Genomic DNA, 12,826 nt, shown 5'->3' on the forward strand with positions numbered 1-12,826 from the left:
GGATTTGCACTTTCTTCACATCTCACAGTATAGGCATAAATGAAGTTAAAATATCTTACATGTCTGGCATAGAAAAGACAATTTATAATTCTCTTCTCCTAATTTATCCTGTAGATCCAAAAACTGAAACACTTTATAAAAAAATCCTTACCCTTTAATGATACACACTGATATACACAGATGATATAAATTTCAAAATGTAATCACATGTCCTAGGTAAAACATAATCTGGGTAAAACACAGTCCTTGTGTTTTCACAGATCCATTCTGAGTAGTAGTGAAGTTCAGTTTTTTTGCATATGAAGAAAATGTTAATAATCCACTGTTTAATCGTGGGTTTTTTTTTTTTTTCCTCTTCCCTTTAAATATTCTCCTCCTCTTTTGACCAGGAACTCAAAATAGCATGGTAGCATTTCAGATGGGGGTTTGTCTGAAGCCAAGGAGTAGAGAAGGCCTCATGGTGCAGAGATGGAGTCTGTCTCAGCCAACCAGCCATCCGCCCTGTCTTACTATTAATTTTATATACTTGCCTAGGAATGGAAAGTTCTTTTTCAGCCTTAAATATATGTTCTTAGCTCCCTCCCAGCCTCTGCCTCTTGTTCATCAGGTGGGGCTGCACAGTGCACAGGGAGGAGCACAGCCGGGAGCCAGGCAGCCCAGGTTCAAATCTGTGCCCTCGTGCCCACCAACTTGGTTACCTTAGGCAGTCTACCAGCTTCCCTGACTTCTGTTTTTTCGTCTATAAAATATAGACAGTAATATCTACCTCATAATATTGTTAATGAATATACACTGCAATAAGTTAATGTAGATAAGGCCCTTAGAATATTATCTGAAATATAGCAAACACCACAAAAGTTAGTTCTTAATCTTTTCATTTGTGAAGAGGTCATACACCTTTCTGTGGAATTCTCATAGGTTTATACTTCCATGAGAGGAACTGTCCACTCACACTGCTGGGCTCCAGCCATGCCTCTCCTTGGAGGCCCAGGACTTCCAACTGTCTCGCTGTCCTCCCCTCCCTGCTGCAGTCCGTGGTGTCATTGTTTGTTCCAGTCAAGTGCAAGGCTGTCTCCTTGTGCTTCTGTGGACAGGGTGGGCTTTATTTGCTGGGTGGGAGCATGTCAACCCTGGAGTGCAAGCAAGGACAGATCTTCTTATACCTGGATGCAATTTGACAGCCTCAGGCCTGGATAAGCATAGTAACATTAGGATTTTAATAGTGCCTGCTTCTGAGTTTATCAAAATATTTTACAGTTATAGTACTTAGTTTCTATTTAAATCCTTACCACACAGGTTAGATAGGAAAAGCCAGATAATATTAAATAGTAGGATGTCACAAGACAGGTCTACTAGCAGTGAGTTTGCATCCCCTTTTCCTCTTTTTTTTTTTTTTTTTTGAGACGGAGCCTCGCTCTGTCCCGCAGGCTGGAGTACAGTGGCGTGATATGGGCTCACTGCAAGCTCCGCCTCCCGGGTTCACGCCATTCTCCTGCCTCAGCCTCCCGAGCAGCTGGGACTACAGGCACCCACCACCATACCCGGCTAGTTTTTTGTATTTTTAGTAGAGACGGGGTTTCACCGTCTTAGCCAGAATGGTCTTGATCTCCTAATCTTGTGATCCGCCCTCCTTGGCCTCCCAAAGTGCTGGGATTACAGGCGCCAGCCACCGCGCCCAACCACATTCTCTTTTCCTTATATGGGACGAGAATTCATTTTGAACTCTTCCCTGGTAGGTGGTAGAGTTTGGGTAGAAGACTGGCCTTATGCCCACATGACTTGATTTTAATGCTAGATTTGCCTCTCTCTGTAACCTTAACACGTTCCTTAATTTATTTTCTCACAACTCACTGAAAATTCTCAATCCAATCCCTTAGTAGAATATTATATCCAATTTTAGATAACATTGTGTAAGATACATCCTTGGAAGAAAAGCCACCATATAAAACTTAAGGTCATTATTATAAATTGGCAGTGACATCACAACCACTGTTTGTATTGAGACTTACCTCCAAGTCTATGGAAATTCTTAACTTCTTGAAAGTATTAAGTAAAATCTATGGTCTGGTCCAAACTCCACATCTTTGGTGGAACGAGCAGAAGTGACCTGGGCATGGAAGAAGAGGGCACAGTCCGCTCAGCCGTAGCCCTAGATTTGGACCACAGTGGTGGTTAGGCCTTTTACTGGAAAGGAGTGTAAAGAAAGAAAGTTCTGTGTGTTTTTGCCATTTTCACTTTTGTAACTTCTTATGGCCCAGCAAAAAGAAACAGTAATGTGCAAATGTTTTGCTTTAAGGGGAACATAGAAATCTTACAAGCACTAAGTCCAGGGATTCCTCCTGCTGTTGCTGAGACGTGAAAGACAGCCAGCAAGAAGGCAGAGCACAGAGTCAGGCCTTGTCTTAACAGCTTGGCTGTGGGAGCTATGAGCCACTTCAGAACATCTCATGCTTTTCTCTTTTTTCACCCATCTGACTTTTACTATAATAACCTTTCATTGTGGGCAGTGGTGTAAATTTGAGTCTTGGTTCTGCTGCTTCTCTGTCCTGTGGTATGATTGTAGGCAAATTACCCTGTCCTCTCTCTGCTCATCATAATGTCTTCCTTTATAAAATGGGGGTAATAGTTTCCCCGTCGCTGGGCTGCTGTGAGGCTTGGATGTGTTGGGTGTTAGACATGGAGTATTTGACAGACAGATGTCCACTATCATTAGTACTAAAGGAAATTAAGGTCAAGAATAAGACACTGGCACAGTTGCTTATGCCTATAAACCCAGCACTTTGAGAGGCTGAGGTAAGAGGATCACTTGAGTTTGAGACCAGCCTGGGCAACATAGTGCGATGCTATCTCTACAAAAACCAAAATCAGTTAGTGACAGTGGTGCACTTCTGTAGACCCAGGTACTCAGGAGGCTGAGGTGGGAGGATCACCCAGGAGTTGGAGGCTGCAGTGAGCTATGATCCTGCCACTGCACTCCAGCCTGTGTGACAAAGCCTTCTTTTTTTGTTGTTTTTTTTGTTGTTGTTTTTTTGCTTCAGAAAAAAAGACTGACTTAAATAGAGCAGTCTAAGACCTTTGATAATACTGTATCTCTGTAGCCTGCGTGCTTTTTGAAAGCATTAGAAAGACTTCCATAAAATTGGTAAGCCTAAAGAAAAGCAAGCTCCTCTCACCAGAATAATTCACCTGGTAGACCAGTTCTCTATCTGAGGGACTGGATGGGGAAACTGTTACTGTAATCCTCTGAGATTAGTGTGTGTAGGGAGAGGCTGTGAGCAAGGACAGCTGCTCCATCCTGTGAGGAACTGTAGGAGAAATGAGAGGCTGTGTTGCTGCACACACTCATATTTCTCCTGTGTGCTGGGCACCCCTGCGTTCACTGCTTCCATTCCACACCTGCTACTCAGATGCCCTTTTTTTTTTTTTTAACTAATCAGTCCTGAATTTCCCTATTTTTTTCCAAAAATAATTCGCATTTCTTTTTACATATACAGCATTTGATGGAGAAGAGGGAGCAGTTTCCAGCCATCAGATTTATTGAGTTGCTGTTGTGTGCCAGGCAGTGTCCTAGACTTTAGGGGGCTGAAGATGACTACATCCTCAGAGGGAAGGCACGTAGCCTGTCGGGGAGGCCAGCAAAGAAGGAACGACGTGATATGGGCTAGAAGAGAGTTCAGGGCCAAGAACTGGAACATAGATAAAGACAAGGGTAAAGGCAGGTGCAGTCAGAAGAGTTCATATGGGAAATCTAGGGCTTCAAAGGGTTCTGGGCAGACAAGGAGGTTCTCTAAGAGGAGAGAACAGCAAAGACAGACGCTTTGCCAAGTGCATGGTGTGTTAATTTAGGTCAGTATGACTGAGGTTTCCGAAGGCAGGGACTGTCCCCATCAGCTGAGTGGTGGGGGCTCGTTGCTTTCTCCCTTAGTCAAGATACCTGTAGGAAACCAGTTTTCAACAGGGGTGTAGACAGTAGTGAAATCGCCACCCTCTTTGTCCCTCGGTTGTTTGTAAACATTTCCTCTTCTGTGACAGGAACTCTGTTGACTTTTCCTAAATAATCTGCCAGTTATTTGAGGTTATTCATGACTTTTTTCCTTTTATTGAGGATCATTATCACTTCTATGACATCCCAGTATTAAAAATAGACAACATTAAGGGATATTTTTGACTTTTAATATAAGAAAGTTTTTAGAAATGTTTAGTTGTGTACTTTGACAGGTATATGTTTCTAAGCCAAAAATTGGATTAAGTTTCCAGTAATTGCAGGCTACTTAATGGCTGTTAGATACGGTATAGGTATAGGATATTTCATTTAAGAGCGAGGACTGTTTTAAGGAACTGGTTTTACTCATGGAACTGTAGATCTGGCCACTGGGTGTTTTTCTGTTGTGTTGTTAATTGTCATTCATCTACTCACTATAAGATAGTCTTCGTTTTGGCTAAACAGATTCTTTTTTTCTTTTGTTTTTTTCCTTTCCAACTTTTATTTTAGGTTCAGGGGATACATGTGCAGGTTTGTTGCGTGTCATGGGGCTTTGGTGTACAGATGATTTTGTCACCCAGGCAGTGAGCATAGGACCCGATAGGTAGTTTTTCAGTCCTCTCCTTCCTCCTACCCATCACCCTCAGGTAGGCTCCAGTGTCTGTTCCCTTCTTTTTGTCTGTGAGTACTCAATGCTAAAACAGGTTCTTAGCCCTATTTACTGTTAGGTAATCTTTGCTTTGTTTTCCTATTAGAACTAATAATGTGTTTATAATTACATAGTTATAATGTTACCACTTATTTCCTGATTTTGAATATTAATGTCCCAGCGTTTTATTTTTATTCATTAAATGTTGTGGTTACAAAATAGTCCTAGTGCAGGACTGCTAGAGTTGGGTAAGTTGTTCAAGTTGTTGGGAAAGGCAGTCTGACATATTCAGACTCCATTGTTAGCAGAGAAAACTGTAGTCAAAACGAAGATTATCTGCTCTAGCTGTTTCAGGGACTCTTAGTCAATTTGAAGCAGAGCTCAAAAGAAGTATCATCTGCCAGTTCTTTTCAATAAAGTCGCAGCCACTGCCACAAGGTTTACAAAAGTTATCAGCTCCTTTAATTACATTTTAAAAACAAACTTACTTGAAGAAATTGGAAACAAAAGTAAAATAGAATATCGGGGAACCTGCCCCCATAGTCACATAGGTTCTTTTCTGTTTTCCCTAAGCATCGGCTGGTTTGAGAAATAAAGGGACAGAGTACAAAAGAGAGAAATTTTAAAGCTAGGTATCCAGGGGAGACATGACATGTCGGTAGGTTCCGTGATGCCCCACAAGCCACAAAACCAGCAAGTTTGTATTAGGGATTTTCAAAAGGGGAGGGAGTGTGTGAATAGGTGTGGGTCACAGACATCAAATACTTCACAAGGTAATAGAATATCACAAGGCAAATGGAGGCAGAGCTAGATCACAGGACCACAGGACCACAGGACCGGGGCGAAATTAAAATTGCTAATGAAGTTTCGGGCACCATTGTCATTGATAAAATCTTATCAGGTGACAGGGTTTTGAGAGCAACCAGTCTGACCAAAATTTATTAGGCGGGAATTTCCTCTTCCTAATAAGCCTGGGAGCGCTATGGGAGACTGGGGTCTATTCTACCCCTACAACCTCGACCATAGAAGACGGCCACATCAGGGGGGCCGTCTGTAGACCTACCCCCAGGCACATATTCTCTTTCCCAGGGATGTACCTTGCTGAGAAAAAGAATTCAGTGATATTTCTCCCGTTTGCTTTTGAAAGAGGAGAATATGGCTCTTTTCCGCCCAGCTCATCGGTGGTCAGAGTTTAAGGTGATCTCTCGTTTCCTAAACATTGCTGTTATCCTGTTCTTTTTTCAAGGTGTCCAGATTTCATATTGTTTAAACACACATGCTCTACAATTTGTGCAGTTAACGCAATCATCACATGGTCCTGAGGCGACATACATCCTCCTCGGCTTACGAGATGACAGGATTAAGAGATTAAAGTAAAGACAGGCATAGGATATCACAAGGGTATTGATTGGAGAAGTGATAAGTGTCCGTGAAATCTTCACAATTTATGTTTAGAGATTGCAGTAAAGACAGGCATAGGAAATTATAAAAGTATTAATTTAGGGAACTAATAAATGTCCATGAAATCTTCACAATCCACGTTCTTCTGCCATGGCTTCAGCCGGTCCCTCCGTTTGGGGTCCCTGACTTCCCGCAACAATAGAATAGTAGTCATCACAGATTATGCATTTGATTAGTAAATTCCATCACAGAGTAGTGTGGCAGCAGTGAAATCCTAACTCTACATTAATATGAAGACAGCGTTTTGTCATTAAACTGTTCTGCTTTAAACCAGATAGCAAATATCTGCGCTATTTTGTGTGTCTTGTGTAGTATCAGTTGAAATTGCAGTTTCCTTGCAGCTGAGTGTTAAGCCACTCTCTTCAAGGTTCTCCGTCATGCAGAGCCTGCTTCCTGGGTCAAGGCAGTGTCAGAGCTTCCTTTGACTTTGGAAAGCAAATCATTTCCAGAACTGAAAGTGAAATTGAATTAAGTAGCTTTCTTTCAGGGACATCGGAAATTATGTGTTATGTGAGAGGTTAAGAATTGACATGGAGTAGTGCTTTCTAGCTTTGTTTTCTTGCGACATTTTATATTCATGCAACTTCTCTCCTAGGGTAGGAGGGCTGCCTCCCTGGCCACACCCTGCCCCAGGGCTGTAAACATGCCTTTTGTGTGGCATTGGTGTCCACAGTGTTACTAATTATAAAAATTGGTCACATGTCTTCCACTTACCCTCAAGAGCCTCGTCTGACTGCAGCACCTCATCAGTGTCCAGAGATGGGCAGTCAGGGGCATGGCCAGGGCCTGCTCTGCGGCCACCATACCACTCACAAACATGGGCACCTGCTGGCCCAGGGAGCTGGGATCGTCTACATCCTGGGTCCCAAGGAAGCTGTCAGGAAGTCGTTCCTGTTGGGAAGGTGCCTCTAGTTCTAAATTCAGCCAGCATCCCTTTTGTTCCCTTAGTTATGAAAATTGTGTAATAAAATATTGTTGTGAAATATTTACATTTTGTATAATTGGAAGGCATATAAGGTAGCATACACAAATGAAAACTTGGTTTTAAAAATATATCTGAAGCTTTACAGGCTAAATTGAAAAGGAAATATACATGATGGTTTGCTTAGTAATATTAAAATGAATAAAAATTAAAGTTGGGTATGTTAATTTGTGTAAGAGTAAATTTTAAAATCTTCTCACTGTTGATAATATAATGTTATGTTTATATTTACCTAAAATTTTCATGAGTACTGAAATTTTTAGTACAATAATTTCTAAATTCAGACGAAGGCTATTTGACTGAAATTGATTAAGTTTGATTAAGTTTCCGGTGTTCCATATAAGAATTTTCCCCGAGAAAACATCCTTTTAAAACCACTTATTTGTTGATATAGTTATTAAATGTAATTTTAAACTGGTTTCTATGCTGAACTGTGGTAGTTATAAGTTGTGTTATGAACAGCAAATACTAGACCGATCATTCAGGATGAGACATAACATGGGCTGACCTTCCCAGTGTGGCTGAAGCGTGAGAGATGGGAGGTTATAGATACTGGTGCAGATGCTGCTTTTCGTTGGAATTAAGTGATGTCAGGTTTCATGGGGTTTTCTTTTTTTCTGGTAATGATAACAAAATACACAAATAGGATTATTTTGTATGACAAATTGCATCTTTGTTGTTTTGCTTCACATTCATTTGTTTTATTTACAGGTGTTGACTTCAAAATCAAAACTGTAGAGCTAAGAGGAAAGAAAATTAGATTACAGATCTGGTAAGTGGGAGAGTGTGCACCCAGTAATGTGCTGTGTGTGTTTAACAGTCCATGTACTTGTCTAATAAAATGAACTGTTTGAGCTGATTTGCCTCTCCTACTTTTCTCCTCTTGCTCATTTTAAAATTAAATGGACAGTGTTTCCATCAAGAGAGAGAATTTAAATAAGGCTGTTATGTTATATGCCACTTGCACATGGGAGCAGTTGTGGACAGAACAATGTTACTTTACTGGTAGCTAGTTTGGAACCTTTTTGCCTCTATTTTCAAATCATTTACGTGATACCAAAACTGTCACCACTAAAATGATTGCCCAAGTGTTTGTCTTCATGTCTTTATTTTGTATGATAGTATTCAAAGAAAGCCCAATATGTTCATAACCAGATTTGCACAATCTGAAGGCAGGTCCCCTGCAGACAGTTACAGAGCTTCTTGGTGGCACAGTGTGACTATTACTGCGGGTGGGCATACTTCTTCTGGCTGTACTGCTGATTCCACGGGACGTGAGCCCCCACTAATGCCTACTAGAAATGAATCCAGGCCCCTTTCTCAGATCACAACTGGAATGAGAGACTCAACCAGCTGTGTTATAACTGCACTCAGCACTAAGAGCTTTCTGTTAGCTATTAACCTGTTAACAGCCCGCAGGTGCTAGCGACCTATCTGTGGAAGAAGGGATAAGATCTGGTCTGGTGGTCTGGCGGTGGCTTAAAAGTAGCCCGATTGAGGTGCTCTGAGAATGCCATTTTGTTTTGAATGCTACAGCTGCGGTGTACTCAGCTTACTAACTCCTCTTGGCAGGTCACCCTCAGCTCTGATTGTTTGTCCACCATGTGTGTGTTTGCTTTCATCTGCGTTAATTGCTGCTTCATCTGTGGCATCATCGGTCACCTAATGCTTGAATGTTAGTGCCATGTCTTCATTCTTCATCCGTGTCCCTGTCTGGGCCGCAGCTGCAGCCAAGCCGCAGTGCCTGCCTTCTGGAGGTGTCTGAGGTAATATCTTCATTTGGTCACCCTTCACTGTATAACACACTTCAAAGATTTTTTGATTTGGGTTTTTGTTTGTTTTCTGTTGTGCGTTTGGTCTGCATATTTTCGTTTTTGGCTTGATTATGAAACATTAAGCCTTGTCTAAATACTTGAATAAACAACAAATACATGTTTCTTCCTGTGCTAGTCCTGCAGACTTTTTGTGCATTGCTGCCCAGCTTTTAAACACTGGAAATGGCAACAAAGTGTTTTGCACACAAGCTGCTATTTCTAATTATAAGTTCTATAAGGTAAAGACCATCTTCAAAAGGATTTGGGATATGCCTCTCTCTGTTCCTAGTACCTGTGTGAGGTACTTTCTGATGAGAATATTGCCCTACAAAAGTGATGTAAACATTATTAGAATGTGTGATGCCTGCCTTAGTGGGTGACAGCCATGCCTGATGACTGTGGCACATGTCTTCATTAATGCATTAATACTTCCATCTTCATCTTTGGCGGCAGTATTCTGGTTTACAAAGTATGTCCAAATGTCCTGGTTCCTCTCTGGAGCTCTGCCCACTGAGTCTGTGCTGGTGACATTGGGCACTCCTGGAATCTGACTACCATGTCCTTGACTGTGAGCTAAGAGGGCCCTACCTAATGGAATCCCCCCCGGGGAGAAAGTGAGGTACTGTGGTTCCGCGAAGAGCAGTGGGCACTCAGAAACCATTTTTCTCTTGTATATATAAGCATTCTCCAAATGACCCCTCTCCCTCTCCTGATTCTCCCTTGGCTCTTTAATATTTTTTCATTCTCTAAACCTGTGCAGCTGTACAGCGTGGGCAAAGAGCGTAACTAAGGGAGGAAGAATGAAATGGATTGGACTTATGGAATGGTTGATTGCAAGTTTTCTACGTGGAATATTCCAGTGACTCTTTTCCTGCAGGGTTGTCTTTTCCTGCAGGAAGGTTTTGAACAGTGACTCATACATCTACTACAGGCCAGCCATTTTGTTGATCACATAATACTCAAAATAAGATTTTTATCTTCTGAAATATTTTATTTAAAAGATGGAAACCTTTTTCTTCATTATTGCTATGCAGCAGATAAAAAGGAAGTGTTAAAATCATGATCGTAATTTGTATTACTGTTTTAAAGTAATGGGTGGCTTCTTTAGGAGTGAGGCGCAGCCCTTGTGCTGCTGTTGGCGTAATCTGCTTTGCTGTGGGCGTGTTGTCGTCGTTTCACTCTCATCCATTGAGGGCATAGAAGGCGCCTGTGTAGCTGGAAACGGTCCCTCAAGGAGGCTCAGTGGATTGTGCTATGCTAATAATAGATAGCTCTGCTCCGATTTTCTAGACTGGCATGAAAGCATTGCCATTCGGTTTTCATAGGAGGATCTTGTTGGAAGAAGTGCATTATTTACTATAGATTCCTAAAAGCTAAAAGTACCAAAAGCTACAGGTGTCTGTTACATTTCTACATCACGTTTTATGTCATTGCCACGTATTTCAGTTCGTTGATTACCTGTGGTCAGAAAAAGGACCATTTTTCTCTTCTCTATACTTTAAGGTATTTCTACATGAATGTTAGAACTTTATGTAAGTAGCTAAAATAAAACGTGTTGACCAGGATGTAGTTTGATGAATTTATATCCAAAGGGTGTCCTGGAAATTATTTACAATGATCTTGGAGTTGTGTTGAAATGGACTTGAAGCCATGAAATTTGCCTCTTACCTTTAGGCAAACACAGAATTGAAATGCCTCATATAAGGGCCCTTTGTTCTGCCTGTCGGACCAGTCAACTGTTGGGGGATTTTGTTTTAACCAGCTTTCTTAGGTCGGCATCATTCCTTTTGTTCTCTGGTTGGAAGACGGGGAATATTTGATACCCTAAATTGGTGTATGCCCTGAAAATTAGTAATTAAATAATTTAAGTGGCTATATTAAATACAGCAAATAAGAGGCTTTGAATTCTCCAAGCATTGTTGTTGTATTACCAAACTGGGAAAACAGAATTGCAGAAATTTTTCAATTTGCACAAAAAGCAGATAGAAAAATCAGAATAAGGTGGTATGCTAACTGTAGTAAACGATGGTTGAGCTGACGTTAATAACTTGCAAACCTCTAGAAATCCACACCTTATCATTACAGTGAAAACTCAAGTTTATGAAGAAAAAGAGGGAAATATTAGGATTCTACCTTTTCATAGAAAGGTGAAAGCGTGTTCAGTGCATTGATGTAATCTAATTTTTGGAAAGTAGAGATTTGTGTGGGATTTTTATGGTGCTGGCACATAGTAGATATTTAAGAAATACTTGCTGAATGGAGTCAACATTTCGTTTATTATTCTTTGGCTGTACATGATAGCAGATAATTTAGTATGTAAGGGAAATAAATCAAGCAAAGGCGCTTCTGAGAGGAATAGAAAATAAAAGCTTTCTCAGCCCAAATATTTTGGGAGTGTGGAATCGTCTCTCAAAGAAACATGCTTTTCTACCCCCAGCCTTCAGAGCCAGGCCCAAACAGTGGCATTTAAGGAATGGGCTTAAATGGGGAGTGCTGAACTAGTTCACGTTTCCTCATTGGGATTTTTGTCAACTAAACCAATTTGCTCATTTGCGTTAGAATGATTGCCTCAGGTTTTTAATTTTGAGGTTTCTATCCTCTTTCTTTACATTGGACTTAAAGTCAGTAGAGGCAGCTAGCTTCTTAATGGTGAACGTCTTAATGTTTCTAAGATTCCTAAGTATGCTATTCATGCAAAGGCATTTTAAGCTACATCAAAATTGCCTTTTACTATCTCTGTTCTTTGATTGTTTTTATTAAAACTCCTATTATCTGTAATTTCTCTGGTTTTGTGCCTCCAGTTTCTGGATTCTTAAGTCATTGAATGTGTATAGAAGTGCATGTGAGTTGACTTATACTGAAAACCAGATTAAAATTACCTAGAATAAAAGTTTATTAAAGTATGTAATTCCTAAAATGCTTATTGAAGATCTTAAATCTGATTGTTATTTAAATTCGTGGTTCAGCTATATTGTGTTAACCACTGATTTCAGAGTAGAAAAATGCTTATTATTTTTAACTTTTTAAAGAAATGGGGAATGTTTCGTAACACTACTCAGATAGCACAGAATATTTTTCAACATTAAAAATGTTTGATGGAATCCTAATTTAGACAAGCCATAACTTGTGAGGATGGTAAACCATCCTCTGAAAGATTTAACTCTTTATTGGTTTGGAAGTAGTAAAGTATACCCCTAAATGCCTAGGATTAGAGAAATAATTTTATTCATTGACTCTTTATGGAAACCAAATGGTATCTAACTCTGTTCCTTCTCAGCTGCCTTGAAGGTGACTATTAGTGTGGTCTTTAAGTTGCTTTTAGAAATCCTGAAGAATTCATTCTTCATCTATCATATTCTTCAGATTTCCTTTTTTTTTTTTTCTTTTGGCAGTTCTGAGGCCAAAAAATGAAGTTTCTTTGCCTTGCCTGACATGGCATCAGCTTTATAATTTTTAAACATGTTACCAGCGCATGTCTACTGATGGTGTACTGCAGGACATGGGTAGACAGAAACATACCCACCTCTGCCCTCCTCACCTTCCATTCAGGGCAGCAGGGGATCCTCATATCCTCTGAGGCAAAGCAAATGGCTTCGCTTTATGTGGAAATGAATTTGCTAGTGAGCTTTTCTGCTTGTTTGACAATAAGGCATCACTGATGTGAACTAATTTGGTGGCAGGTCTCCTCTGAAGGAAGCCATAAATTATAACAACATGGCCAAGGGGCGTTTTTAGGGACCCAGTCCCACAGGTGCCTAAGGGAAGTGTTCTCCTCCCCTTTCAGGAACTCCCTGCTGTGCGGTGAGAGGCTCTGATGGCTTTGCATGGAAGAGCCTGTTGCCCCCCAGCTTACTCCACTGTGGCACACTTGGTTGGGTTTCTTTGGGTAAAGCTAAATCGTAGATGGTCTTTAAAGAAATCACTTTGCAAGTGTTAGT

General features: G+C 40.7%; 1 protein-coding gene and 1 long non-coding RNA gene across 2 annotated transcripts in view; one reads left to right on the forward strand and one right to left on the reverse strand.

Moving 5' to 3' along the window:
- Positions 1-12,826, forward strand: part of RAB12 (RAB12, member RAS oncogene family) — a 30,125-nt gene that overhangs the window by 7,977 nt on the left and 9,322 nt on the right. Inside the window, exon 2 of the mRNA XM_055238119.2 lies at positions 7,786-7,846. Coding sequence (XP_055094094.1) covers positions 7,786-7,846 — 61 coding nt within the window. The remainder of the gene's footprint in view (positions 1-7,785; positions 7,847-12,826) is intronic.
- The window catches only part of LOC134733332 (uncharacterized), a 112,832-nt gene that overhangs the window by 7,036 nt on the left and 92,970 nt on the right, over positions 1-12,826 (reverse strand). The gene's annotated exons all lie outside the window — the stretch shown is intronic.

Source organism: Symphalangus syndactylus, chromosome 1, assembly GCF_028878055.3.
Source record: "Symphalangus syndactylus isolate Jambi chromosome 1, NHGRI_mSymSyn1-v2.1_pri, whole genome shotgun sequence".
Taxonomy (NCBI): Eukaryota; Metazoa; Chordata; class Mammalia; order Primates; family Hylobatidae; genus Symphalangus; species Symphalangus syndactylus.